General features: G+C 42.9%; 1 protein-coding gene across 7 annotated transcripts in view; it reads left to right on the top strand.

The window, feature by feature from the left end:
- The window catches only part of col4a6 (collagen, type IV, alpha 6), a 148,068-nt gene extending 126,910 nt beyond the window's left edge, over nt 1–21,158 (top strand). For 6 of the 7 annotated variants that reach the window (XM_020044247.2, XM_020044246.2, XM_020044245.2 and 3 more), the window contains 20 exons: nt 50–157; nt 2,496–2,714; nt 5,136–5,297; nt 6,278–6,286; nt 8,449–8,619; nt 8,744–8,887; nt 9,315–9,437; nt 9,743–9,924; nt 10,017–10,080; nt 10,723–10,905; nt 12,682–12,789; nt 12,897–13,088; nt 13,702–13,818; nt 13,957–14,118; nt 14,653–14,751; nt 14,922–15,071; nt 15,152–15,268; nt 16,368–16,559; nt 16,643–16,929; nt 17,526–21,158. In XM_020044247.2, coding sequence (XP_019899806.2) covers nt 50–157; nt 2,496–2,714; nt 5,136–5,297; nt 6,278–6,286; nt 8,449–8,619; nt 8,744–8,887; nt 9,315–9,437; nt 9,743–9,924; nt 10,017–10,080; nt 10,723–10,905; nt 12,682–12,789; nt 12,897–13,088; nt 13,702–13,818; nt 13,957–14,118; nt 14,653–14,751; nt 14,922–15,071; nt 15,152–15,268; nt 16,368–16,559; nt 16,643–16,929; nt 17,526–17,783 — 3,047 coding nt within the window. In that variant the 3' untranslated portion in view covers nt 17,784–21,158. The remainder of the gene's footprint in view (nt 1–49; nt 158–2,495; nt 2,715–5,135; nt 5,298–6,277; nt 6,287–8,448; nt 8,620–8,743; nt 8,888–9,314; nt 9,438–9,742; nt 9,925–10,016; nt 10,081–10,722; nt 10,906–12,681; nt 12,790–12,896; nt 13,089–13,701; nt 13,819–13,956; nt 14,119–14,652; nt 14,752–14,921; nt 15,072–15,151; nt 15,269–16,367; nt 16,560–16,642; nt 16,930–17,525) is intronic. The other variant, XM_020044244.2, reaches the window with a different exon arrangement.
- Nucleotides 21,159–21,788: the final 630 nt, after the last annotated feature.

The following is a 21,788-nucleotide window of genomic DNA, read 5'->3' as shown; positions in this document are numbered from 1 at the left end:
TGTTTTTCATGGAGGTTGACAAGTTATTTTTGGGTGCGGGTGTGTTTAGGGCCTAAGGGCCAGGCAGGTTTCCCAGGTAGTCCCGGCCAGCGAGGCTTTGATGGAGTGAAGGGAGAGAGAGGAGGCCCTGGCTTTGGAGGTCTGCCCGGACCACAAGGTAACAACTGGTGTTCTTGCCCATTCACAGTGATTTAGGTTCAGGCTGAACATCTTGGTACACATGCAAGAAAACCTACATGCAATGCCAGTGGCCCCCCATGCAGAAACCCACTTTCAGTAAACATTTTACCCTTATTTGCTTTCCTTTTATTGTAGCTGTTACCTGTAAACAGTTATTAAGAAATGTATCTTCCAGTCAGTCACTCAGTATGACACAGAGGTAACATGCCTTCATGCTAGCACAACCTAGTACAAAATTCAATATCACCTTCATCACACTGAATTGAAGGTATGACGCTTTTATTGAAAAAAAGAATCTTATCCTAGAACTTCCTTCCTCTACTTGTTTTTCAGCATCAGTTTAACTGTACACTTGAGGTTATACTTTGTCTTAATTCTTCTGTTGTCTGGAATGAGCAGCTCCATCAAGATCAAGCCAACAAATATTTTTTGGTTCGCATACATTTCTCACCTTCTGAAACAGGCAGTTTGAGTTTGTACCTTCTTTTTGTGTCTATATGCTGAATGACCAAGGTTTGCTTTACCATAGCCCGGTCTGCTGCTGGGAGAAATAGCTCCTTGATTCCCTTGCGATGTATTGGATGACACTGGTTCAGTGCTAGGTTATTTCCACCACCTTTATAAGAGGCTCTGGGTATTCCTATTCTGCCACAGGATGCCGGTGAAAGTCAAAATATTTTATTTATCAAATGCACCAAATAACATAGCATCATTCTGAACAATGAAATGCATGTGATAAGCCACACGACATCTATGCAGTAAGCATAAAGAAATATGCAAAGTGAAAATCTAGCAAAAATATACATAACTATGTAAACTAGCAGCAATCCCAAAGAGTGTAGAATGGGGTATATGGAAAATATGAATATGAATATTTAATATTATAAATGTGAGTGTAATATGCTGATGAATGGTACATAAAAAATATGCGAATGTACATTGAATGTACATTGAAAGTCATCAGAGCATTTTAAATGTTCCTGTGATCAATATGATGATTGATCAGTGTTGAGGACCCTTATGGCCTGGGTGATCCCCCCTCTGCCGCTTCCTGAAGTCCACGATCATCTCCTTAGTCTTGCAGACGTTGAGAGGGAGGTTGTTGTCCTGGCAGCATGTAGCCAGGTCCCCTACCTCCTCTCTGTAAGCAGTCACACCATTGTTGGAGATGAGACCCAGGAGGGTTGTGTCGTCTGCAAACTTAAGGATGACATTGGAGTTGTGTGTGGCCACACAGTCATGAGTGAACAAGGAGTACAAGAGGGGACTAAGAACACAGCCCTGGGGGGCTCCAGTGTTCAGGGTCAGTGCAGAGGAGGTGAGGTCACCACCTGGGGTCTACTCGTCAGGACGTCCAGGATCCAATTGCAAAGGGAGGTGTTAAATCCCAGAGTCCTGAGTTTAGGAACACGCTTAGCAGGCACAATAGTGTTGAGCTGTAGTCCACGAACAGCATCTTCATGTATGTGTTGCCTTTTTCCAAGTGGGGAGGGCGGTGTGTGTCAAAAGGGCCATGGCATCGTCCGTAGATCTATTGGGGCGGTATACAAATTGAATGGGGTCCAAGGTGTCAGGAAGGGTGGAGCAGATGTGAGTTCTGACCAGCTGCTTGAAGCACTTCATGATGATAGAGGTCAGTGCTACAGGGAGGTAGTAATTTAGACAGGTGTTTGAAGGTTTCTTCAGTACAGGGACAATGGTGGTCTGCTTGGGGGGAGGTTGAATATAGAGGTGAAAAGCTCCGCTAGCTGGTTGGCGTACCCCCTGAGGACACGGCCTGGAATGCCCTCTTGCCCTGGTGACTTCTGAGGGTTTACTCGCGTCAGCCGTGGCTCCAACTTGTCCCCGTAGTCTCTTTTGGCATCACTGATGGCCTTCGTAGGTCATATCTGGACCTCCTCAAAACATCCAGGTCCCTGGAACTATAGGCAGAGGATGGTGTTCTGAGCTTAGCATGGACATTACCACTAAACAAGGGCTTTTGGTTGGGGAAAGTCCAAACATTTACCCTCGGGACGACGTCATCAATGCACTTGGAGATATATGCTGAGACGGAGTCTGTGTATTCATCAAAGTCCCCATCAGCTCATCAGCTGTAACACAGAACATCTGCCAATCTGTTGTTTCAAAGAAATCCTGGAGAGTGGTAATGGATTCCTCATTCCAGCATTGAACTGCCCAAACCCCCCCCCCCCCCCCGTTTTAGTCGTTGTCTATTGGTCACTGGTCCCATTGTGGGATGCTTGAATGTTATTTCCTGGTTCTCCATTCTGCAGTCATGAATGGAATTAAACCCACACTGTCGTCCCTCACAGGTTTTCCTGGCCCCAGAGGAGACGCGGGGGTCCCAGGTATTTCAGGCGAGGGCCGTCCAGGGGCCCCAGGAAAGAATGGGCTCCCAGGACGGCCAGGGGAAAGGGGGAAGCGGGGAGAGGTGCTGGGTGCTTCACCAGGGCCACCTGGATTGCCTGGATTCCAAGCAGAACCAGGGGCCAAGGGACAGCCAGGAACAACAGGACTGTCTGGAGAACAAGGTGGGTCTCAGCATGATCAATTACCAAAAATCTAATAAAAACCCTCAATATAGTACTTTTGAGCTATGTAATGATTTATCGATCTGTTTCTCTAGGAAAAAGGAGTACCACTTTAAAGTTGGGATCTTTAATAAAAATATATTGGTAAACCCCGCCAAAAATGTTCTTCTCCAAACACAGCTTGTAGGCTTTAACAATTTAAAACCTGCTACTGACATTCATAATATAAAATGTACATGGCGTGTACCACAATCATAGCTCCCCAATTTCATGTTTTTGCTGTGACAGAACAATAAGTAGACCGTCGTTATTTCAAATCACATTAGTGGGGGAGAGCAAAATAAATAGGTGGCGCCGCTCTCGCACTAGCTCAAGTTCGACAGACTACAGATGTTCGACGTTATTCTCCTTCAAGGATCCCAGCTTTAAACTACCTACAATGAGTGTCTGGAATGCACAGATTGGGAAATGTTTTGTTCACTAATGGTCTGGATGAGAACACTGATGCTGAGACGTCATTTGTATTCGTGTTATGTGTGGACCCCAGGAAGAGTAGCAGATGCATTTGTTGCATCAGCTAATGGGGATCGTAATAAATCAAATTAAAAAAAATTACAAATACATCAGCTTCTGTAGGGACAGCTGCGTACCAACATGGACCAGGATGAGCTACAGCAATGACAAACCCTGGTTCACTGCCGAACTCAGACAGCTGCGTTTGGAAAAGGAGGAGGTGTTCGGTAGTGGGGAGAGAGACAGGTTCAGAGAGGCTAAATACAGTTTTGGTAAGGCAGTGAAAGAAGACAAGTGCCTGCATGGAGAGAAATTAAAACAACAGTTCTTGACCAATGACTCTGCTTCTGTTTGGAGAGGCCTCCAACAGATTACCAACTACAAGCCTAAATCCTCCCATTGCATTAATGACCTGCCACTTGCCAACGACCTGAATGAATTCTACTGCAGATACCTTGTCCCTGTGTGTCCAGCCATCAAAACCAACCCCCCACCATTGGGGCCCATTCATATTCACCCATCCCAGTCATACCCACCCCTGCCACTAAAATTTTACTTTCAGTTCTGGAGGGGGGCATTAACAGTCTGTTCAAGAGACAGAACCACCAGAAAGCACATTCACCCTAAAGCACTGTGCAGATCAGCTTTCTGCTGTGTTTACGGACATCTTCAACACCTCACTGGAGACATGCTGCATCCCAGCCTGTTTTGAGGTGCCTCATAATCCCAGTCCCCAAGAAGCCAAGGATTAGAGGACTTAATGACTACAGACCCATCGTCCTGACCTCTGTGGTTATGAAGTCATTTGAACACCTTTTGCTGTCCCACCTCAAGACCATCACAGACCCTTTACTAGATCCACTGCAGTTTGCCTACAGACCCAACAGGTCTGCGGTCAACATGGCTCTTCATTTCATCCTCCAGCATCGGGACTCTCCTGGAACCTATGCCAGAATCCTGTTTGTGGACTTCAGTTACGCATTCAACACAATAATTCCCGCTTTGCTCCAGGACAAGCTATCCCAGCTGGGAGTGCCCGAGTCCACAAGTGGATCACAGCCTTTTTGTCCAACAGGAGGCAGCATGTGAGGCTGGGGAAGCACCTGTCCCCCCATCGCCCTGGGTTGCTCCCCAGTCAACTCTGTGGAGTCCTTTCGCTTTCTAGGCACCACCATCGCCCTTGGACCCAAGTAGGAGCTGAACATCACCTCCCTTATAAAGAAAGCTCAGCAGAGGATGTACTTCCTGCGGCAGCTGAAAAACTTAATCACTTCTACACTGCCATCATAGAATCCATCCTGACCTCCTCCATCACCGTCCACTGCCAAGGACAAGGGCAGGCTGCAGCGTTGAGGTCTATCAGAACCAAAATCTCTCACCACAGCAGTAGGCCTCATGAACATGCCCCCAGAGCCAAACTGACTATAGCCCACATCCCTCAACTAGACACATCTATGACCTCTCCCCACATACACACACAACCCTCAACTGGACAATTCTTGCGCCTTTCATATTTTTATTTATTAATTTATTAATGCTCAGTCTATTGTTTTTAAGCTCAGTCCACTATTCTTATTTGTTTTTATTTTTTATGTACATTTTTGCTGCACCAACAGACCAGAACAAATTCCTAGTTTGTTGTGAAACTTACTTGACAATAAAACTCTGTCTGATTCTGATTCCAAAGGTTTAATGAAGCCTTTAATGGACTTCCTTTATAAGAGCTATACATTGTTTCTATGGTGGTCCATACTGATGTTCCATACTGATGTTCCATACTGATGTTCCATACTGATGTTCCGTAAAGATAGTTTGTTCTGTTGCTTCGTTGTGTTGCTCTGTACTTCTGCATCGTGCTGTTGCTCAGTACTGTTCAAATGTCTTACCATATGTCCTGCATTCTTCAAGGTATTGATGGCCGCTTCGGAATTCCCGGAGCCAAGGGCGAGCGTGGCACAGATGGTTACGCTGGAATATCAGGTCCTCCTGGATTTCCTGGAGACAACATAGGGGGTGGATTACCCGGTCCTCCTGGACCAGCTGGAAGCAGAGGACCATCTGGACCTCTAGGTAAAAGTGGGAGCACTGGGATTGTCATAGTGTTTTATGGTATTTCTTGAATGTTCTGGATTGCTGTCCTGAATCTATTTAATCCATTGATTCCAGATCACATATATCACAGAGTTGATGGTGTTTTAAGTTAAGTCTTAGCCCACAGAAATTGTGTTCACACTGCAACATTAGCCCAGGGCTAAGAGCCTCCTCAACCTCTTAGCCCAGGGCTAAGCTAGTATTTACACTTGCACATTTTAACTGACCCTGCTCCAGGGCAGGCTTTTCAGGTTCTGGCCCTAGAAACACAGTCACAAAAAAACCAGTGCGAAATGGGGTGAAGAACAAAATAATTGATTGTTTATTGTCCAATCGCCATTACCAATATCTACAGCGTAGCTCTCTTTCGGTCCTTGTTTGAATATACCAGCTTTATCTGAGCGAAGAAGCTACCAAGTAAATCTAGGAAAATATGTCAAAAGACAAAATGTCGAACTAGTGTAAGTCTCCACCCCATGTTCATATATGCACATCTACGGATTTCTGTCTTTTTGTAGTTTTTGTCTGTTAGCATAGGGCTTAGGAATACAAGTGTGAATCCTTAGCCTATTGGTTAAATCTAACATTTTATACTCTTGTGTGAACACAGGCTAGGCTAGCCCAAGGCCAGTTTTAGCCTGGGGCTAAGATAGCCCAGGGCTAAGAACAATGCAGTGTGAAAAGGTCTTGAGAGAACACATCGAGATTTTTACGTCCTCAACTGTGTTGATTGTGAATGCTCCCTGTTTTTATTGCCGCTGTAAATACACCGATAGGCTGTTTGTGATTTCACCAAAGCCTCTCTCCTCACCTCTTGTTCTCTCTTCCACCTCCTCATCCATCTCTTCTACCATTTCCTTTTTCTACTCCTTCTTACTCTCTCCCGACACATCACCATCATCTCCATCCATCCTATCATGCCTCCATCCCTTTCTTCTGGGTGTTGTGGGTATCCCTAGGCTGTCAAGGTGAGCTTCCTTTCATCCCTCCATCCCTCACTCCCTCTTAGACCAGTTGCTCTAACCCCTCTTGCCCCTTTCGGCCAGCTCGCCACCACTCAAGGCTCCTTGGGACATGGAATTCCCCATTTTAGAGCAAACGGCTTCTATCACTATTGCCTGTTCTGAACTCAGAGCATTTAAGTTCAGACAAAACAATAGAGAAAGACCTTAACATTTTAACATTTCATTCTCATTTTTAGGGTTTTAGTCATTAGTGGACACTCTTATCCAGAATGACTTACATAATTATTGATTACATGTATTAAGATGTTATTGCATTTGAAAAAAATACTGCAGTGTGAAGAGAGGGAATGAACTCATTGGAAGCTTGGGATCATTTGGTGGCCATGATGACATAAGAACCGGATTGGACATTTAGCCAGGACACTGTTATGATTAGTTCCATGGGATCTTTAATTACCACAGAGAGTCAGGAAAACCATGTGACATTCCATTCAAAGGATGTCAACCTATGCCGGCCAATGCCCCTTACTGCCCCTCCAACACCATTCCCTGCAGCATCTGTTCTCCCATTAAGACCCTGATTAGCTTCCAAGGCAAACCAGCAGCGGGAGGCAGGGTGCAATGCTTCTATCTATTGTGTTGTTTCAAGTAGAACTAATATTTTAGATGCAATCTATGTGTTGGACTTATACTAAACCTAGAGACATACATTTTCCGTAACTAAGCCAAAGTTCTCAGGTATTCCAGGAATATTGGTTGGAGTATTTCCTGCTTGATCTAATCTGATTCCTGGGACCCAACCAAGATATATGTAAAACCTGGTAAATTTGGGAAAGTTACTGGAATTGTGAAACCCTCACTAAACTAGCTGGTAGTGATGAGCGATTAGCGCCGTTTAGATTATATGTTTCGGTTAAAATGTATGAAAGTGTTTTTTGATGACTGTTTTGATATATACCTTTTAAGATTAAGATGCATCCGAGCCAAACATTTAAAATCAATTTTCAAAGAAATCCCATATAATGCTGATCAGGCCCTCTCTTCTATCTCTGTAATCCTCTCCTCCCTGAACAACTGTGTCACCTTTAATGTTCAGGACACTAAGTGTGAATTCTGCAACAATACAAAATAATGATGTCCTTATCACCATAACTTGTTCACATCACTTGAAATATTACTTAAATGTTTCTTAGCTTTGTAGTTCTTAGTTTTATTAGATTACTCTGTTATTTAAGTCTGACATTCATTAGCGCATCCCTGCTCAGTCAATCCATCAGCCAGCCACTAGTAGCCAGACATTTAATGTAAATGGAATACAACGAATTGAACCATTATTTAATCATCTAAAAGTAACCTAAATGTCAATTTATCGCTCAGCTCTGTTTGCTAACAGCAGGTTTGTGTGCATGTGTGTGCGCGTGTGTGCGTGCATGTTTCTGTAACATAATTGAGCTTTGTGTGAACCCATACACCCAATATAACCATGCAACGCACTTGCTTTAACCTAAACTTCTAGTATAGACAGTAAGTATAGAAGGCTTTCTAAATTCATATTTAAACTTCTAGTATAGACAGCAAGTAGAGAAGGCTTTCTAAATTCATATTTAAACTTCTAGTATAGACACTAAGTAGAGAAGGCTTTCTAAATTCATATTTATCATGTAGGTGCGCTAATTTTACACTGGAATTGTACTTGAGTGTAAAGGTTTTTTAACATAAACATTGGTTTCTCCCTTATAAGATATAGAAGCAGTAAAAATGTTAGCTATGATACTTCTTCCTTTTATACAATTTAATTGACCAAATCCCAAACTAAGACCCAAATTTAAGTGCAATTACAGCCTTAACCAGGACATGAAACAAATAAACCAGTTCACCTACCTTCCTTTTGTTTCATTCTAAATCATCAAAATCCACTTCGTTGTAATTGTGATATAAGTACTTCTTTTGGACCACCATGTGAGTTGGGTTTTTAAGGGTACAAGAAAAGGTAAGTTATGTTTATAACTGTAATAAGCCATGCGCACAATCTATATAATGTTCCAGTGTGTTGTAGTTATATAAAATTCCTCAGCATTATTCATCCCCATTTTATTATGAATGTTTTCCATTGATTACCAGAGGAAAGAGTTTGGCTTGACTCAGTCCTCTCCTGCACCAAATAGGCTACCCTGGCACAAAGGGATTCCGAGGCGACCCAGGCTTTCCAGGCCTTGCTGGGTTCAAGGGAAAACCAGGGATACCAGGAGCCAATGGCCCTCCAGGACTTAGGGGTGTTCCAGGACCACCCGGTCCTGGGGGAAGGGAAGGTTTCCCTGGGGGACCAGGAAGAAAAGGTAGGGTGGGGGTAACATACACACCTCTGTTGCTAACTTTCTAGCTAAAGCAGGTACAACCTTGAATTACAAGCAAATCTGTTTCTACATGACCAATTTCAGTATTTTCTTTTTCCTTTCACAGGTGAAAGTGGTTCGCCCGGATTGGTGGGTTTCCCAGGAATGCCAGGTAACCCTGGAAGGCCTGGTAGTCAAGGAGTAAAAGGGGCTCCGGGATTCTCAGGAAGAGATGGCCGACCTGGAGAACTTGGAGTGACAGGACTTAAAGGTACGGGACTGGGAATGACAGAACCAATAGAATGTTGGTTTTGTTAATAAAAATTATCTCTGGAATATTGGGAAGTAGTGGTAGATCATTTGATTTTGATGTGATAACAGGTACGTTTGCACAGTAAGTGGCAGCAGAAGAAATTCAACACTACTGTTGTTTTCTCCTTGGGGTTTAAGGCCGGGTGTCTCTGTAAAGCACTTTGTGACATCTGCTGTTGTAAAAAGGGCTTTATAAATACATTTGATTGATTGATTGATTGATTGAAGGAACCAGAAGCTTCCAGTTTATAGGGATTCAGCCTAGCTGCCTTTTCACCTGGATGGGGGGGGGGGTTGGGTTAGGCATATTATTAATGATTGATAAGCTGGGTGATTCAAACCCTAATGCATAGAGGAAACGTTTAACTTTATGAGGTGTGTTCAAGGTGACAGAGGTTACCCTGGTCGCCCTGGGGAACGTTCCCCGCCCCCCAGTCCTCTGAACCTGGTGAATGGACAGAAGGGTGACAATGGTCCGAACAGTCTTGCTGGTTTCCCTGGACCTAGAGGTAGGTGGTAGACTACTAATCAAAACTGACAACCAATTTTTGCCAAACTTGTTGCCAAACAAGGTCCTATATCTGCCATTTTGTGCCAAACTTGTTCTACCAACTAGGTTGATGTTAACAAAGGTTGACAGGATTATAATCCCTCATAACTCAACCAATGTAAACTAGCTACAGATCCCTATGAATCTGTTTATTGTCAAGCTCCTCCGGCAATGACTTTTGGGCAAACGTGTCCTCGGCAGCAATCTTTTGGAACAGTTGGACATCATCATCCAACAGAAATGTTTGTGCCTCCCTTCCCCCAGGTGAAAAGGGTTTCCCGGGGCAGCCTGGCCGTCAGGGATTGCCTGGGCTTCCTGGTTATTCTGACAGGGCTAAAGGAGTGCCAGGAAGTCCCGGTATCACGGGACGCCCAGCCGGGCCAGGCTCACCAGGGCCTAGCGGATCTCCCGGTATCATCGGCTTCCCAGGAATGCCTGGACCTAGGGTACACCACCATACACAACATTTAATAGCAACAATCCAGGCAGTCGTCAGGAATTGATAGTTGTTGTTCTAAATGAATTTGACATTTTGTAGGGTGACGATGGCGAACCTGGTTTCCCTGGCAACTTCGGAGTCCCTGGTCAGCCAGGAGTTAAAGGTGGGTTGCTGTTTTCTGTTTGTCATGTACCTCCCCTCACACATATGTTGGTCTCCAATCTCTATTCGCTTTTAACTGCCAGGTTCTGTCATTATACTTGTTACCTTTTCAGCGTAAATGTTTTGTATTGGTTAAGTTCTTGCCTGTAGTGGTTCCATCTTGGTACCTAGGTTTCCATCCAATTGATGATACATTTTCAAGTACCCTGAAATCAGCTTAAAGAAACGACGCACACTTTCACACTAGTTGTGTGTTTCCATCAAGCAAGCAGAAATGAAAGGAGCTTCAAGATCATCCCTGTCCACTCTTAACACCCTGTAAATTCTTCATAACGTATTAGTCTGTACCTCCTCTGTAGCTTTAATAAACCTCATGCTTTCCTGCTTTGTAGGGCGAAGACAAAAGACTCTGACTCTGTGTTTCAATTGGTGTACAAAGGAATTTTCACTGCAGTTTCACTCATAATTTCATAAAACATGTCAAACAAACATCTATCGAGGACACTTTCTCCTTCCGTTATACCTGTGTTTTATTGTTTTCAGGACTACATTACTTGCACAAAAACTGAGTGAGAATGTGGTAAGTGTAAGTTTTTTTTGTAGTATTGGTTCATTTCTTACCTGCACCTTGTATGGTTGTCAGGAGTGAGAGGTGAATCCACTGGCTTTTCCGGGCGTCCCGGAAATAAAGGTGAGACCGGAAGCCACGGTTACCCAGGTGTCTCAGGTGTTAAAGGTGATCCTGGCGACAGTGGGCAACAAGGCAGCCGTGGATTCAGTGGAAAGAAGGGAGAACAGGGAGATCCAGGAAGACCCGGACTCACAGGTGAGTGGGGGCGATGATATCACAGGAAGAGATGACCTAAAGGCCACACTGATTTATCATGGGTAACATTTTATTTTGAGAGCCCCAAAATGCTCTCTGTAGATGCTTTACAAACTATTTACAGTATTTTAGTAAAATACACTAACCTGGACCCTTACCCTAACTCTTATTCTGAACCTAAACCTAACCTTAGCAACCTGTTACATATCGACAGATAGTTTGTTGATAATTTCACTATACACAGTAGGTAACACTTTATTTTGAATTTTCCAATTTTCATCTGGAGATGTCCTATAGACAGTAATACCATCAACAAACTTTCAACAAACCATCTGTTGATAAGTAACTGTTTTATATGTTTATGGTTAGGTTTAGTATAAGGTTTAAGGTTTGGTTAAGCTTTATTGTTATTAAATTGATGGTTAAATTGCTACTAATAGCAAACTGCCAGGCCAAAAAATTGTTGCACAATAAATATTTTGTTGGTCCGCCTTTAGCTTTGATTACAGCGCATATTCGTCGTGGCATTGTTTCAACAACCTTATGCAATGTCACAACATTTATTTCCATCCAGAGTTGCATACATTTTTGGCCAAGATGTTGTATTGAACGATGGGAGAGTTGAACCACTCCGTAAAGTCTTCTCCAGCACATCCCAAAGACTTTCAATGTGGCGAAGTTCAGGACTCTGTGGTGGCCAATTCATGTGTGAAAGTTATTCCACATGCGCCCTGAACAACTTTTGTATAATTTGAGCCCAATGAATGCTGGCATTGTCATCCTGGTGCCATCAAGGAAGAAAAAATACATTGATGGGATAACCTGGTCATTCAGGGACTGAATTGTATTGCCACATAACGTTGCTGAGCCTAGAACGAACTGTTTGAAGCAACCCCAGATCAAAACACTGCCTCCAGAGGCTTGTACAGTGGGCACTATGCATGATGGGTATATTACTTTATGCACTTCCCTTCTTAACCTGACGCGCCCATCACTCTGGAATAGGGTAAATCTGGACTCATCAGACCACATTACCTTTTTCCATTGCTCCAGAGTCAAATCTTTATGCTCCCTAGCAAGCCTTTTTTTTCAGTTAGCCTCACCACAAAAAAAATTTATTGTGGCCACACAATTGTTTATTGTCAATCCTGTGACTTCTCGTCACACTGTCCATGTGGAAATGCTTTTTCTTTCTCTATTAAACATGGCTATGAGTTCTACTGTCGATTTCTTTACTATTCGACTTCACCAAGCATTTAGGTGATCTCCAATCATGGTAATTCAAGATTTTTTTCAGACTAAATTTATTCTGCAAAGTTTGATGGTTCACCACTATCCCTCCAGGTTTTAATAATGCATTTTTACAGTTCTTAACCCAATTCCAGTCATTTCAGCAATCTTCTTAGTTATTTGCTTTTCTTGAAGCAGGTCAATTATTTCACCCTTCTGAAACAAAATTACATCTTTTCCACGACCACGGGACACATCTTCCAACATGTTTAAGAAATGAGAAGCTACTAACTTTATCAGTTAGGGATGAACGAATCGTTGCCAAGTGAAACATATTAATCACTGCAGTAATTATTCAGTCATAGGCTCTTAAGTATTTGCTTATTTAAATCCAAACTGTGACTTATTTTGGGGCCAGGCAGTAATAAGATAATCTAACACTTTTGGACTATAAAGTGTTACCCTCCTTATTATGTATCATCATTAGACTGATTATTTTCTGTTATTTGCAATGGTGTGTTTTTGATGTCCCACTCCCACCATCAGGCACCCCTGGTTTCACTGGGCCTAAGGGTCTGAATGGATACCCAGGAGAAAGGGGTCGAGAAGGATCAACAGGCCGTCCGGGCTCCACTGGGTTACCTGGAGTTAAAGGTTGTCAGAAACACAATGAGCCATCAAACTTTACAGTTGTATACACTAAATATAATTGTCTGACACTGACTACGACTACTAAGTCAATTAATGTGAACTTTCTCAAGGTGTGCCGGGATTTCCTGGTCTTAATGGGCTCAATGGACTGGCCGGGCCCAAGGGTCTACCAGGAAACCCAGGTTACAGTGAGGGGGGTCGCACTGGCGCCCCTGGAGCAGATGGTCTAAAGGGAGAGAGAGGCTCTTTCATCCCAGGGGTACCTGGATACAACGGAGTAAAGGGAACTAAAGGAGAGTCAGGTAAAAAAACAGAGTTGGTTCAACAGAGTTGCTGCAGAGTGATTTACATATTCTAAATGTTTACCTGTGGCTTGATTTTACTCTTCATGCTTATAGTCCACAAAACATTTTTTTACATTTTGTCACATTTTCCTGAATCATCACTTGCCTTTAACAACAATTCATCATGAAAGTCCCAAATCCTATTCTGAATGAAGTTGCCTGCACTCAGGAATTGCTATGTCTAATTTTTAGAAATTACATAGAAATGAGTAACCCAAAAGTTTATTCCTACTCACTCACACAATAACCTCTCATAGTTACCACTTCTGATCATCTCGTCTCATCCATTTACACCATTCAGAACGATGTGTTTAAACTGCACCATAGATTAAGATGGGTTCTAATGTTTAATGGAGCTATAACTCTGGTGCAGATGTGTTTGTGATAGAAGGGGAGCCATAGTTCTGCTCCTCCACTCTATACTGCAGCTATACACAGGCTTCACTGTCTTTTCTTTCACGTTATCTATGGCTGCAGCATGTGTTGGAAAATCAACCAAGCACAACCGTGTTATCTATTGTTGAGTGTGAGGATGCTGACCCTAAATCTTGTCCGGTGGTGTGGCTGTCAGGGATTCCTGGTACAACAGGCTTCCCCGGTCCGCCTGGTCCTCGTGGGGAGACAACCAGTTCGAACATCCCTGGGGCTCTGGGAAACCCTGGACTGCCTGGGCTGGATGGAGAATCTGGTAATTCACCCCCCCACCCATTTAGAACTTCATAAGACATCTCTCGTCTTCTCCCACCGTCGATATATCCAACATTGTAACTGTCGATACGGTCTCTAGTTTTCTTGTGTACTAATTGTCTGTGGTGGTTTCCTCCAGGTTACCGTGGTCCTCCTGGCCCAGCAGGCCCACCGGGGCCCGGTACAATCCAAGGAGACAGAGGTGACTCCGGCCTGTCTGGCTTCCCTGGAACCCCTGGTAATCGCGGAGATCCCGGAGTTTCCGGTAGCCCTGGGCGGGATGGCAGCCCTGGATTTCAAGGTATATGGAGAACGTTTGTTGGTTGACATGTGAATGTGATTTCAACAACAATAAAGTCTGGATTGACAGCAAGATACAGTTATGATGAAAGATTAGAATGACTTTATGGATTACCATGACTTTATTGATTACCATGACTTTACAGATTACCAAAACATTATAGATTTTAGATTACCATAACTTCATACATTACCATGACTTTTAGGATTACCAAGACTTTATACAGATGACCATTACCTTGTACTTCACCATGAGATTATAGATTACCATTACTTTCTGGATATCCATGACCTTGTACATATACACTTCAAAAATAGAGTTAAAGGAGATTCATTTTTAAGTGAAATGCTCATTTGCATATCAACCGTGATACTGGGGATCAATCTGAGACCTTCATGCTTATTCTCTACAGCATATGCCCAATGGGCTTTGTTGATGTCATTGTCAATGTTTTTGTTTCTGTTTGTTGTTCATGAAGATGTCTTTATTGTTGTTGATGATGTTGTCTATATTTTTTGTTGTTGTGTGGCCCAGGTGAGAAAGGTACCCCTGGGTACAGTGGATCCCCGGGACAGAAGGGCTTCCCTGGAGACAAGGGATACTATGGAGGAAAAGGACCCAAGGGCTCAAAAGGTGAGACCTGGGCTCTCAACACACACCGAACTCGATAACACTACTCTTGTCTCAGTCAGTTTGATCACTTACGCTGTAAAATATTTCTCTTCAGTTGCCCCATCCCCCACGACCCCATCTCTTTTATAAACATCTTCTCCTCCTCTCTACCCTCCTCTCTCCCACTCTAGGTTTTCCTGGGAGGAAGGGACTCCCTGGTTCACTCTACCCCTTCCCAGGTCCTGAGAACTTGGGCACTGGCGACGAGGGTGAGCCTGGGTCCAACGGACTTTCAGGGTCCATAGGAGGACCAGGTAGTCCTGGCCGAACTGGCAGAGTTGGTGAGTAGATGAACAGGTCCACACATCCCTGTTAGGAGCTCAAAGCCAAAGTAACACCAGATCCTCATTCTCTTTCCTAGGTCCTAAAGGACGTCCTGGCCCCGTTGGGAAGCTGGGAAGGAATGGAGAATCCGGTCTGGATGGGCCGTATGGAGATCCTGGTGCTCCCGGGTTCCCCGGACCTACTGGATCACAAGGTTTGTGTGTAAGAGAATATGTAAGACACAGCTACAGTGCAGAATCAGATGCAACAAAACAGGTGCAAATGATTACAGAGTAACTTGGGAAGGTCCAGCCTTTCCGTAAAGATTAGAAACTTGGTCTGGTCTTATCCATAGGGTGTGTGGTAAGCCAAGATCAAAAGACTTATCCAAGGGCCTCAGAAGGAAGATTATCGATGCCCATAAGCCTAGAAGAGGTTACAAAGCAATTCGAAGTACATCATTCAACTGTCCAACAGGTCATCTACAAATGGAGAAAATTCCCAACCAATGCCAATCTACATCCATCAAATTCAGCCAAAGAACTGACCAAAAGTCTCTAAGATGCTCATGGAAGTTTTTATGAACTCCAGAGTAACATCAAGTCTCTCTTGCCACAATCAATACCAAAGTGCATGAGTCACTGAAATAGACTGCACAAACTTGGCCTCCATGGGAGCTCAGGCAGGAAGAAGCCTCTGCTCTCAAAAAATAATATCCAGGTATGACTCATGTTTGCCAAACAACACCTAAAACTACTGGAAGTGTGCTCTGTGTGGATGAGTCAGTGGTGGAGTTGTTTGCCCACAATGGCCTGTGTTTGGTGAAAAGAAAACACTGCCTTTGAACAGAAGAACTTCATAGCAATTGCAAAGCAGGCAGGCGGTGGGATTATGGTTTGGGGCTGGTTTGCTGCCTTAAGGCCAACTTGCTGTCGTTGAGTCAACTATTAGTTTAATTTGTACCAGAGAATTCTTGAGAATAATGTGAGGACATCTGTCAAAATGCTGATAGATCTTGCACTAGGACAAGGGTTGTACTTACAATTTTTGCACCATGAAATTGGATTTTGGTTGATTTCTTTTTTTGCATAAATGGTTTTAAAGTGTAATGTTTTGCATGATTTGTTATATTGGGTTACCTTTATTAATTTGTTTGGAGTTCTGCGCAGATGTCCAAAGATATGTCCAAAGATTCCGTGGGATATACTGACTTTTTCACGTGACTGTATTTGTATGTTTATTTGCAGTATCTGTGTGTGACACCATCTGATCACACATCTCCTCCTCTTCCTCCTTCTGCCTCACCTCTCCAGGTCGGTCTGGTAAAGCCGGGCCACAGGGCCTCCCCGGTTCTGCGCCCCGCAGCAGGAGTATCGGCTACACCCTGGTGAAGCACAGTCAGAGCAGCCAGGTGCCCATGTGCCCGCAGGGGATGACCAGGCTCTGGGACGGATACAGTCTGCTTTACGTAGAGGGGCAGGAGAAGGCTCACAACCAGGACCTCGGTGAGTCTCACAAACACATGCAAAGCTATGTAAAGCCAATGTTACAGAAACCTAACCTCCCCCTACCCCCACACTCCCTCAAGGCTTGGCAGGCTCCTGTCTTCCCCGCTTCAACACTGTCCCCTTCCTGTACTGTACGCCCAACGAGATCTGCTACTACGCCAGCCGCAACGACAAGTCCTATTGGCTGTCCACCACGGCGCCCATTCCCATGATGCCGGTGGGCGAGGAGGCCATCAGCCAGTACATCAGCAGGTGCTCCGTGTGCGAGGCCTACTCGCAGGCCGTGGCTGTCCACTCCCAGGACCTCAGCATCCCCACCTGCCCAGCTGGCTGGCGCTCTCTCTGGATTGGTTACTCCTTCCTCATGGTGAGAGGGAGAGAGGAGGGAAAGGGGAGGGGGGAGGGGAGAGAGGAGAGAAGGGGGAGGGGGAGGGGGAGAAGGCTCTCATTTTAATTAGGGAAGTAAGAGTCAAAATGTGCCTGTCAAATACATTATTCCCACATTTGCAGACATCACATTCAATCGATACTATATACTTTATTGCATTGGCTGCAGATTGAATCCCTACAATTTTTTTACAGCAATGTAAAGGTATTTCTCTTCGCAATACGTCTGTTTTGTTTATGCGTAACACAATGTTAACCATATTGAAATTCATGGAATATGCTTAAATACAACCCCTATAATAGTCTGTTATGTTATCTATAGAATTGCAGGAATTTAGGTTTAAATGGGCAAAAAGGATATTTTCTTGTCACAAATATTTCAATAATACAGGCCATCAAACATTGGTAACAAGAGGCCATACTCTAACGTATGTTAAATATTAATAATTGTTTTACTTCTTCTCACAACCTAAAACAATATCAATTCACAAAGCGAACAAAGTTCCAGAACCCCTTGTCTTAACCACTATGAGGAAGCTAACACCCAGGTCTTCCTCTCTCCTTCCCCGCGTTCAGCACACCGCAGCCGGGGCTGAGGGTGGCGGACAGTCCTTGGTCTCGCCTGGGTCCTGCCTGGAGGATTTCCGTGCCACGCCCTTCATCGAGTGTAACGGGGCTAAGGGAACGTGTCACTACTTTGCCAACAAGTACAGCTTCTGGCTGACCACGGTGGAACCCAACCGGGAGTTTGACCCCCCGCCCATGGACACGCTGAAGGGGGTCAACCAGCGCAGCCGGGTCAGCCGCTGCCAAGTATGCAGCAAGATCTTGTAGCCGAGGGAGGAGTTGAGTCGACGGCGGGAAACGCAAGAGTACATGAAAAACAGAGGGACTGTAAAAAAACGTAGGAAAGAAAATAAGACAGACGGAGGAAATGAAATAATACAAAACAAAGACTTCGACCGACCGACTGGTCAGACCGACCCCTCCCTGCCTCGACAAGGTCTCACTAGGGGTGTTGGGGGATCCTGGAGGGGGCCGATTCTGTGAGTTTGGGAGGCCCCTCATATTGTTGCGAGACAGAGATGTAGAGTGAGAGATGGGGGAGGGGCTCTTGGATTTGATTTCCCGTTCACTAGAATATTGCTGATAAGTGGTGCTATCCTGTATTTCTTTTCTTTGTCTTAATTTTAGTGTCTTTTCTCTTGTTACTATGGTTATGTGTCACGGCTACCGAGGAGAGTGCAACTCCCCAAAATCACCCATTTGGACCTCATGCACTCATCAGCTTTGACCCCCTACGCTCACTGTTGCCAAGACTGGCGTGAAGTTCCGAGGTCCCTAATCGCTTTCTATGCTCAGTGTTTTAAGATATCCGCTTATCTGGAACCTGATAGGTTCTTTTATGGTGCTATCCTACCCTGGGACACAACTTCACAACAGTTTGGAAAAAGGTGAATTCAGCACTAAAATATTAGTGTGAATTGCACAGATAGTGCCGGTAACATCCCCCCAACAAGGCGTGTTTTTACAACAAGGCGTGTTTTTACAACAAGGCATGTTTTACAACAAGGCATGTTTTTGATCGATAGACCTATGAGTTCATCTCTGTATGAGAATGTATTGCACTGATGTGAATTTCGATCATTTCTATAACTGTCCCAATACTTGCTCTCAGTAAGTATTGGGACAGTGAAGCATTTTTTCGTTTTACTTTTAACAGTTACTATTCTTGATATGTTTAACAGTTTCTATTAGGATAAAATATAGTTTTCAGCTTTTCTTGCATATGTGAGTATGTGTTGGTTTCGCCATTTAGAAATGATAACACATTTTATACATGGGGCATTTCATGGCAGATTCATATAATGTCCAAATGAAGCACTTTTGTTTAGTAATAATTCTCCAAACTGTTGTTTTTAGTATGTCTAAGGTTTTGGTTATATTTCCATATTACAATATCTGGTTCTCATGATGACATTGTTAGTTTCGGCAGCTATTTTAGATTAAATCATAGATGCATTTTACTTTTTTACTTTCAGTCATATTTTTGTCATTTTGAGCCTTCTTAGTTTTAGTGTACTTTCAGTCAACTATTATTCAGGTAATTTTAGTCCTGTATTTTAGTCCTATATTTTCCTTCCAACAGGACAGTTGCATAAAATGCTTTCCTTCTCTTTTCAGGGCCAGGGACCCCTGGCTTCATATTTGATCATTTCTGTTTTCTAACCAAAACTAATTCAAACAGGCTAAAACAAGTATTGGGACAAGCCGACAGGTTATGCAAGTATCCTTTTACTTCAGTTTAAAGCAGCTCTTGCACCTGTGAAAGAAAATGATTCCTCAGTCAAGACAAAACAAAACGATATACAGTAATAGAGTAAGTGTTATGAATCGCTTGTTGTTGCTGCAATTTCCTTAGTATCAACATAGACAATAAATAATCCACTGTGCCACTTTAACCCCACATCAACTAGCTGTATGCAGCTAACTTTAAAGTTATCATTTTCATAGCTAGTTTACTAGTGACAACTCACGTAATCCTGAAATAGTTACTAGTGACAACTCCTGTAATCCTGAAATAGTACTCCATGAAATAGTTACTAGTGACAACTCCCGTAATGCTGAAATAGTACTCCATGAAATAGTTACTAGTGACAACTCCCGTAATCCTGAAATAGTACTCCATGAAATAGGGTGATAATGGGAAAAAACGGGTTGTCATTTTCTAAATGGTTAAATCATGTACACATACTCTGAAATAAAAGCTGAGAATCTGTAACGATCTTTAATCTTTAATAAAAAAAATTAATTTAAAATTCAATTAGTTGGAGCTTAGAGCCTAATGAAAAAAATACTGTGTGTCTATGCAGGTAAAGATCTCACACTTTTCTAATGGGTAAAGTTTGAGCCGACATTTCAATTTCCTTAATTTTTTTGCTACATTTTTAGCTTTGTCCACAAATAGTAATAAAGGACAATTCCTCAACATTATTTGGATACGAATGAAAAGAAAAGGAACTTTTAAAAGTGAGACTTCATCAGGCAGTTACTTTAAAGTGGTTTTGTAGTTATTTAGAACCCTCACGTCAAAGGTTCCACATATCTGTCTACTGTAATATAACGCCTGTTTCCCTCACACTCCCGCTACATACTCACCTCTATGTTTAGTGACCAAAATAGGGATTTATTTAAAAGAAAATACAACTCCACAATAACGGCCTATGACAACATCAAACATACACCAAACTTCTTGTATAATATTTGCTGTTATATTTGTAGCTTACTGTACATTTTATCAGTGCAAATTTTAAGGCCTTCTGATGTTACTGTTGTATTGGCTTTCCTCAGGTCCTGTAAAACCAATGAACACACTCCAGAGCATCTACCAAACAGACGCCTGCCACATCAATTAGTTAGATAGGCGATTACCGTGTCATCTAACCACACCGTACCGTGAAGTCAGGGCCGGCTCCAGGCATAAGCGACAGAAGGGCTCGCTTAAGGCCCCTGACCGCAAGGGGGCCTCCGACTGCTAGGGAGCCCCTGAACGATAGGGGAGGGGTGGCCCCAAATGAAATTTTACTTTGGGGTGGCCCCAAAAGGATAGAGCCGGTACTGCATCAATGAATATGTTGCCTGACTACACGGTCCATTGCAGTGGCACACAACCATTGCCTGTGAAGCCTGCAATATAGGTGCCCCCGGAATGCGTCCATTGTTGTTGGACTGAAGGTTAAGGTCCTGGGTGACTTGTAACCACTATGACCACTATGTGCAACACAGGACCATCTCTCTTTGGTAGCCCTGAGTACATTTTTCTCATTTTCCCCACAATTTGTGTTGTTTTGTCTTTAATCTAGATTGTATATTATTTTTACTTCACTCTATGTAAACCCTAGTTCAGAGGTTATTTACAAAAATAATGTGGGGAGGCTGATCTGTATATTCAATGATAGTACAAAAATAACAAGGTTAGGAAACGTGTTATGTTGAAATACATTTCTATGTTTATTTTCACAGACACGAAAGGATAAAGACATTTTGTATTTTTGTTGTTTTGACACATTTTACACATATAACAGCAACTTAAGTGTAAGTGCTTACAATGATTATGCAGTTGTGCTACATTTTCCTCAAAGAGGATGGACGGAATTGGTCTGAAATGTGTATTTTTGTGTTAACGCTGAAATAAAGTATTAAAACTCAGATTGAGATTGGATTAAGAAGATTATATGAGATAAATTCAACTAAATTACAAATAAGATATACAAATCTACTGTGTTAAAAATGTAAAGGGTCCAAATTAATTCTATGTTGTTTGATGTAGTTTATTTACCACATTTTAAGAGTGCAACACTTCTAACCTAGTTACCCAGAAATTGCTGTGTGTTTTTGAAGAAGATATTAAAGTATACGTTCAACAATGAATTGCTAACCCAGTTATTTGGTTGTCTTTTTTCAGTGGAAAGCCAAAGCTGTTTTTATTCAGCCAAAGCAGAATTTTATTCATTTAACTTGTATTTAACCAGGTTGAGCCTTGTTGAGATTACAAATCGATTTCTCAAAAGGCACCTGGCTATAAAGTAGCAACACAAATGTTACCTACGATCACAACATATATTGATAATAACTCTGCTGGACTATGTTAGCATGAGTTAAATAGAAGCTGCCTAATTATGGCCTTGTAAATGAAAATGTCCCATTATCTTGTCAGGGTTTAAAAGTAAATTTGGTTTAGAGAGCTAAGCCTGCCCAATATCAAAAGCAGTGAGCTGCACAACTAGAACTGTCATCAACATGAAAATTAAAACAAGCATTTGATACATTTTGACCAAC

This window comes from Esox lucius, chromosome 24, assembly GCF_011004845.1.
Source record: "Esox lucius isolate fEsoLuc1 chromosome 24, fEsoLuc1.pri, whole genome shotgun sequence".
Taxonomy (NCBI): domain Eukaryota; kingdom Metazoa; phylum Chordata; class Actinopteri; order Esociformes; family Esocidae; genus Esox; species Esox lucius.
This window is presented reverse-complemented; position numbering and strand designations above follow the sequence as displayed.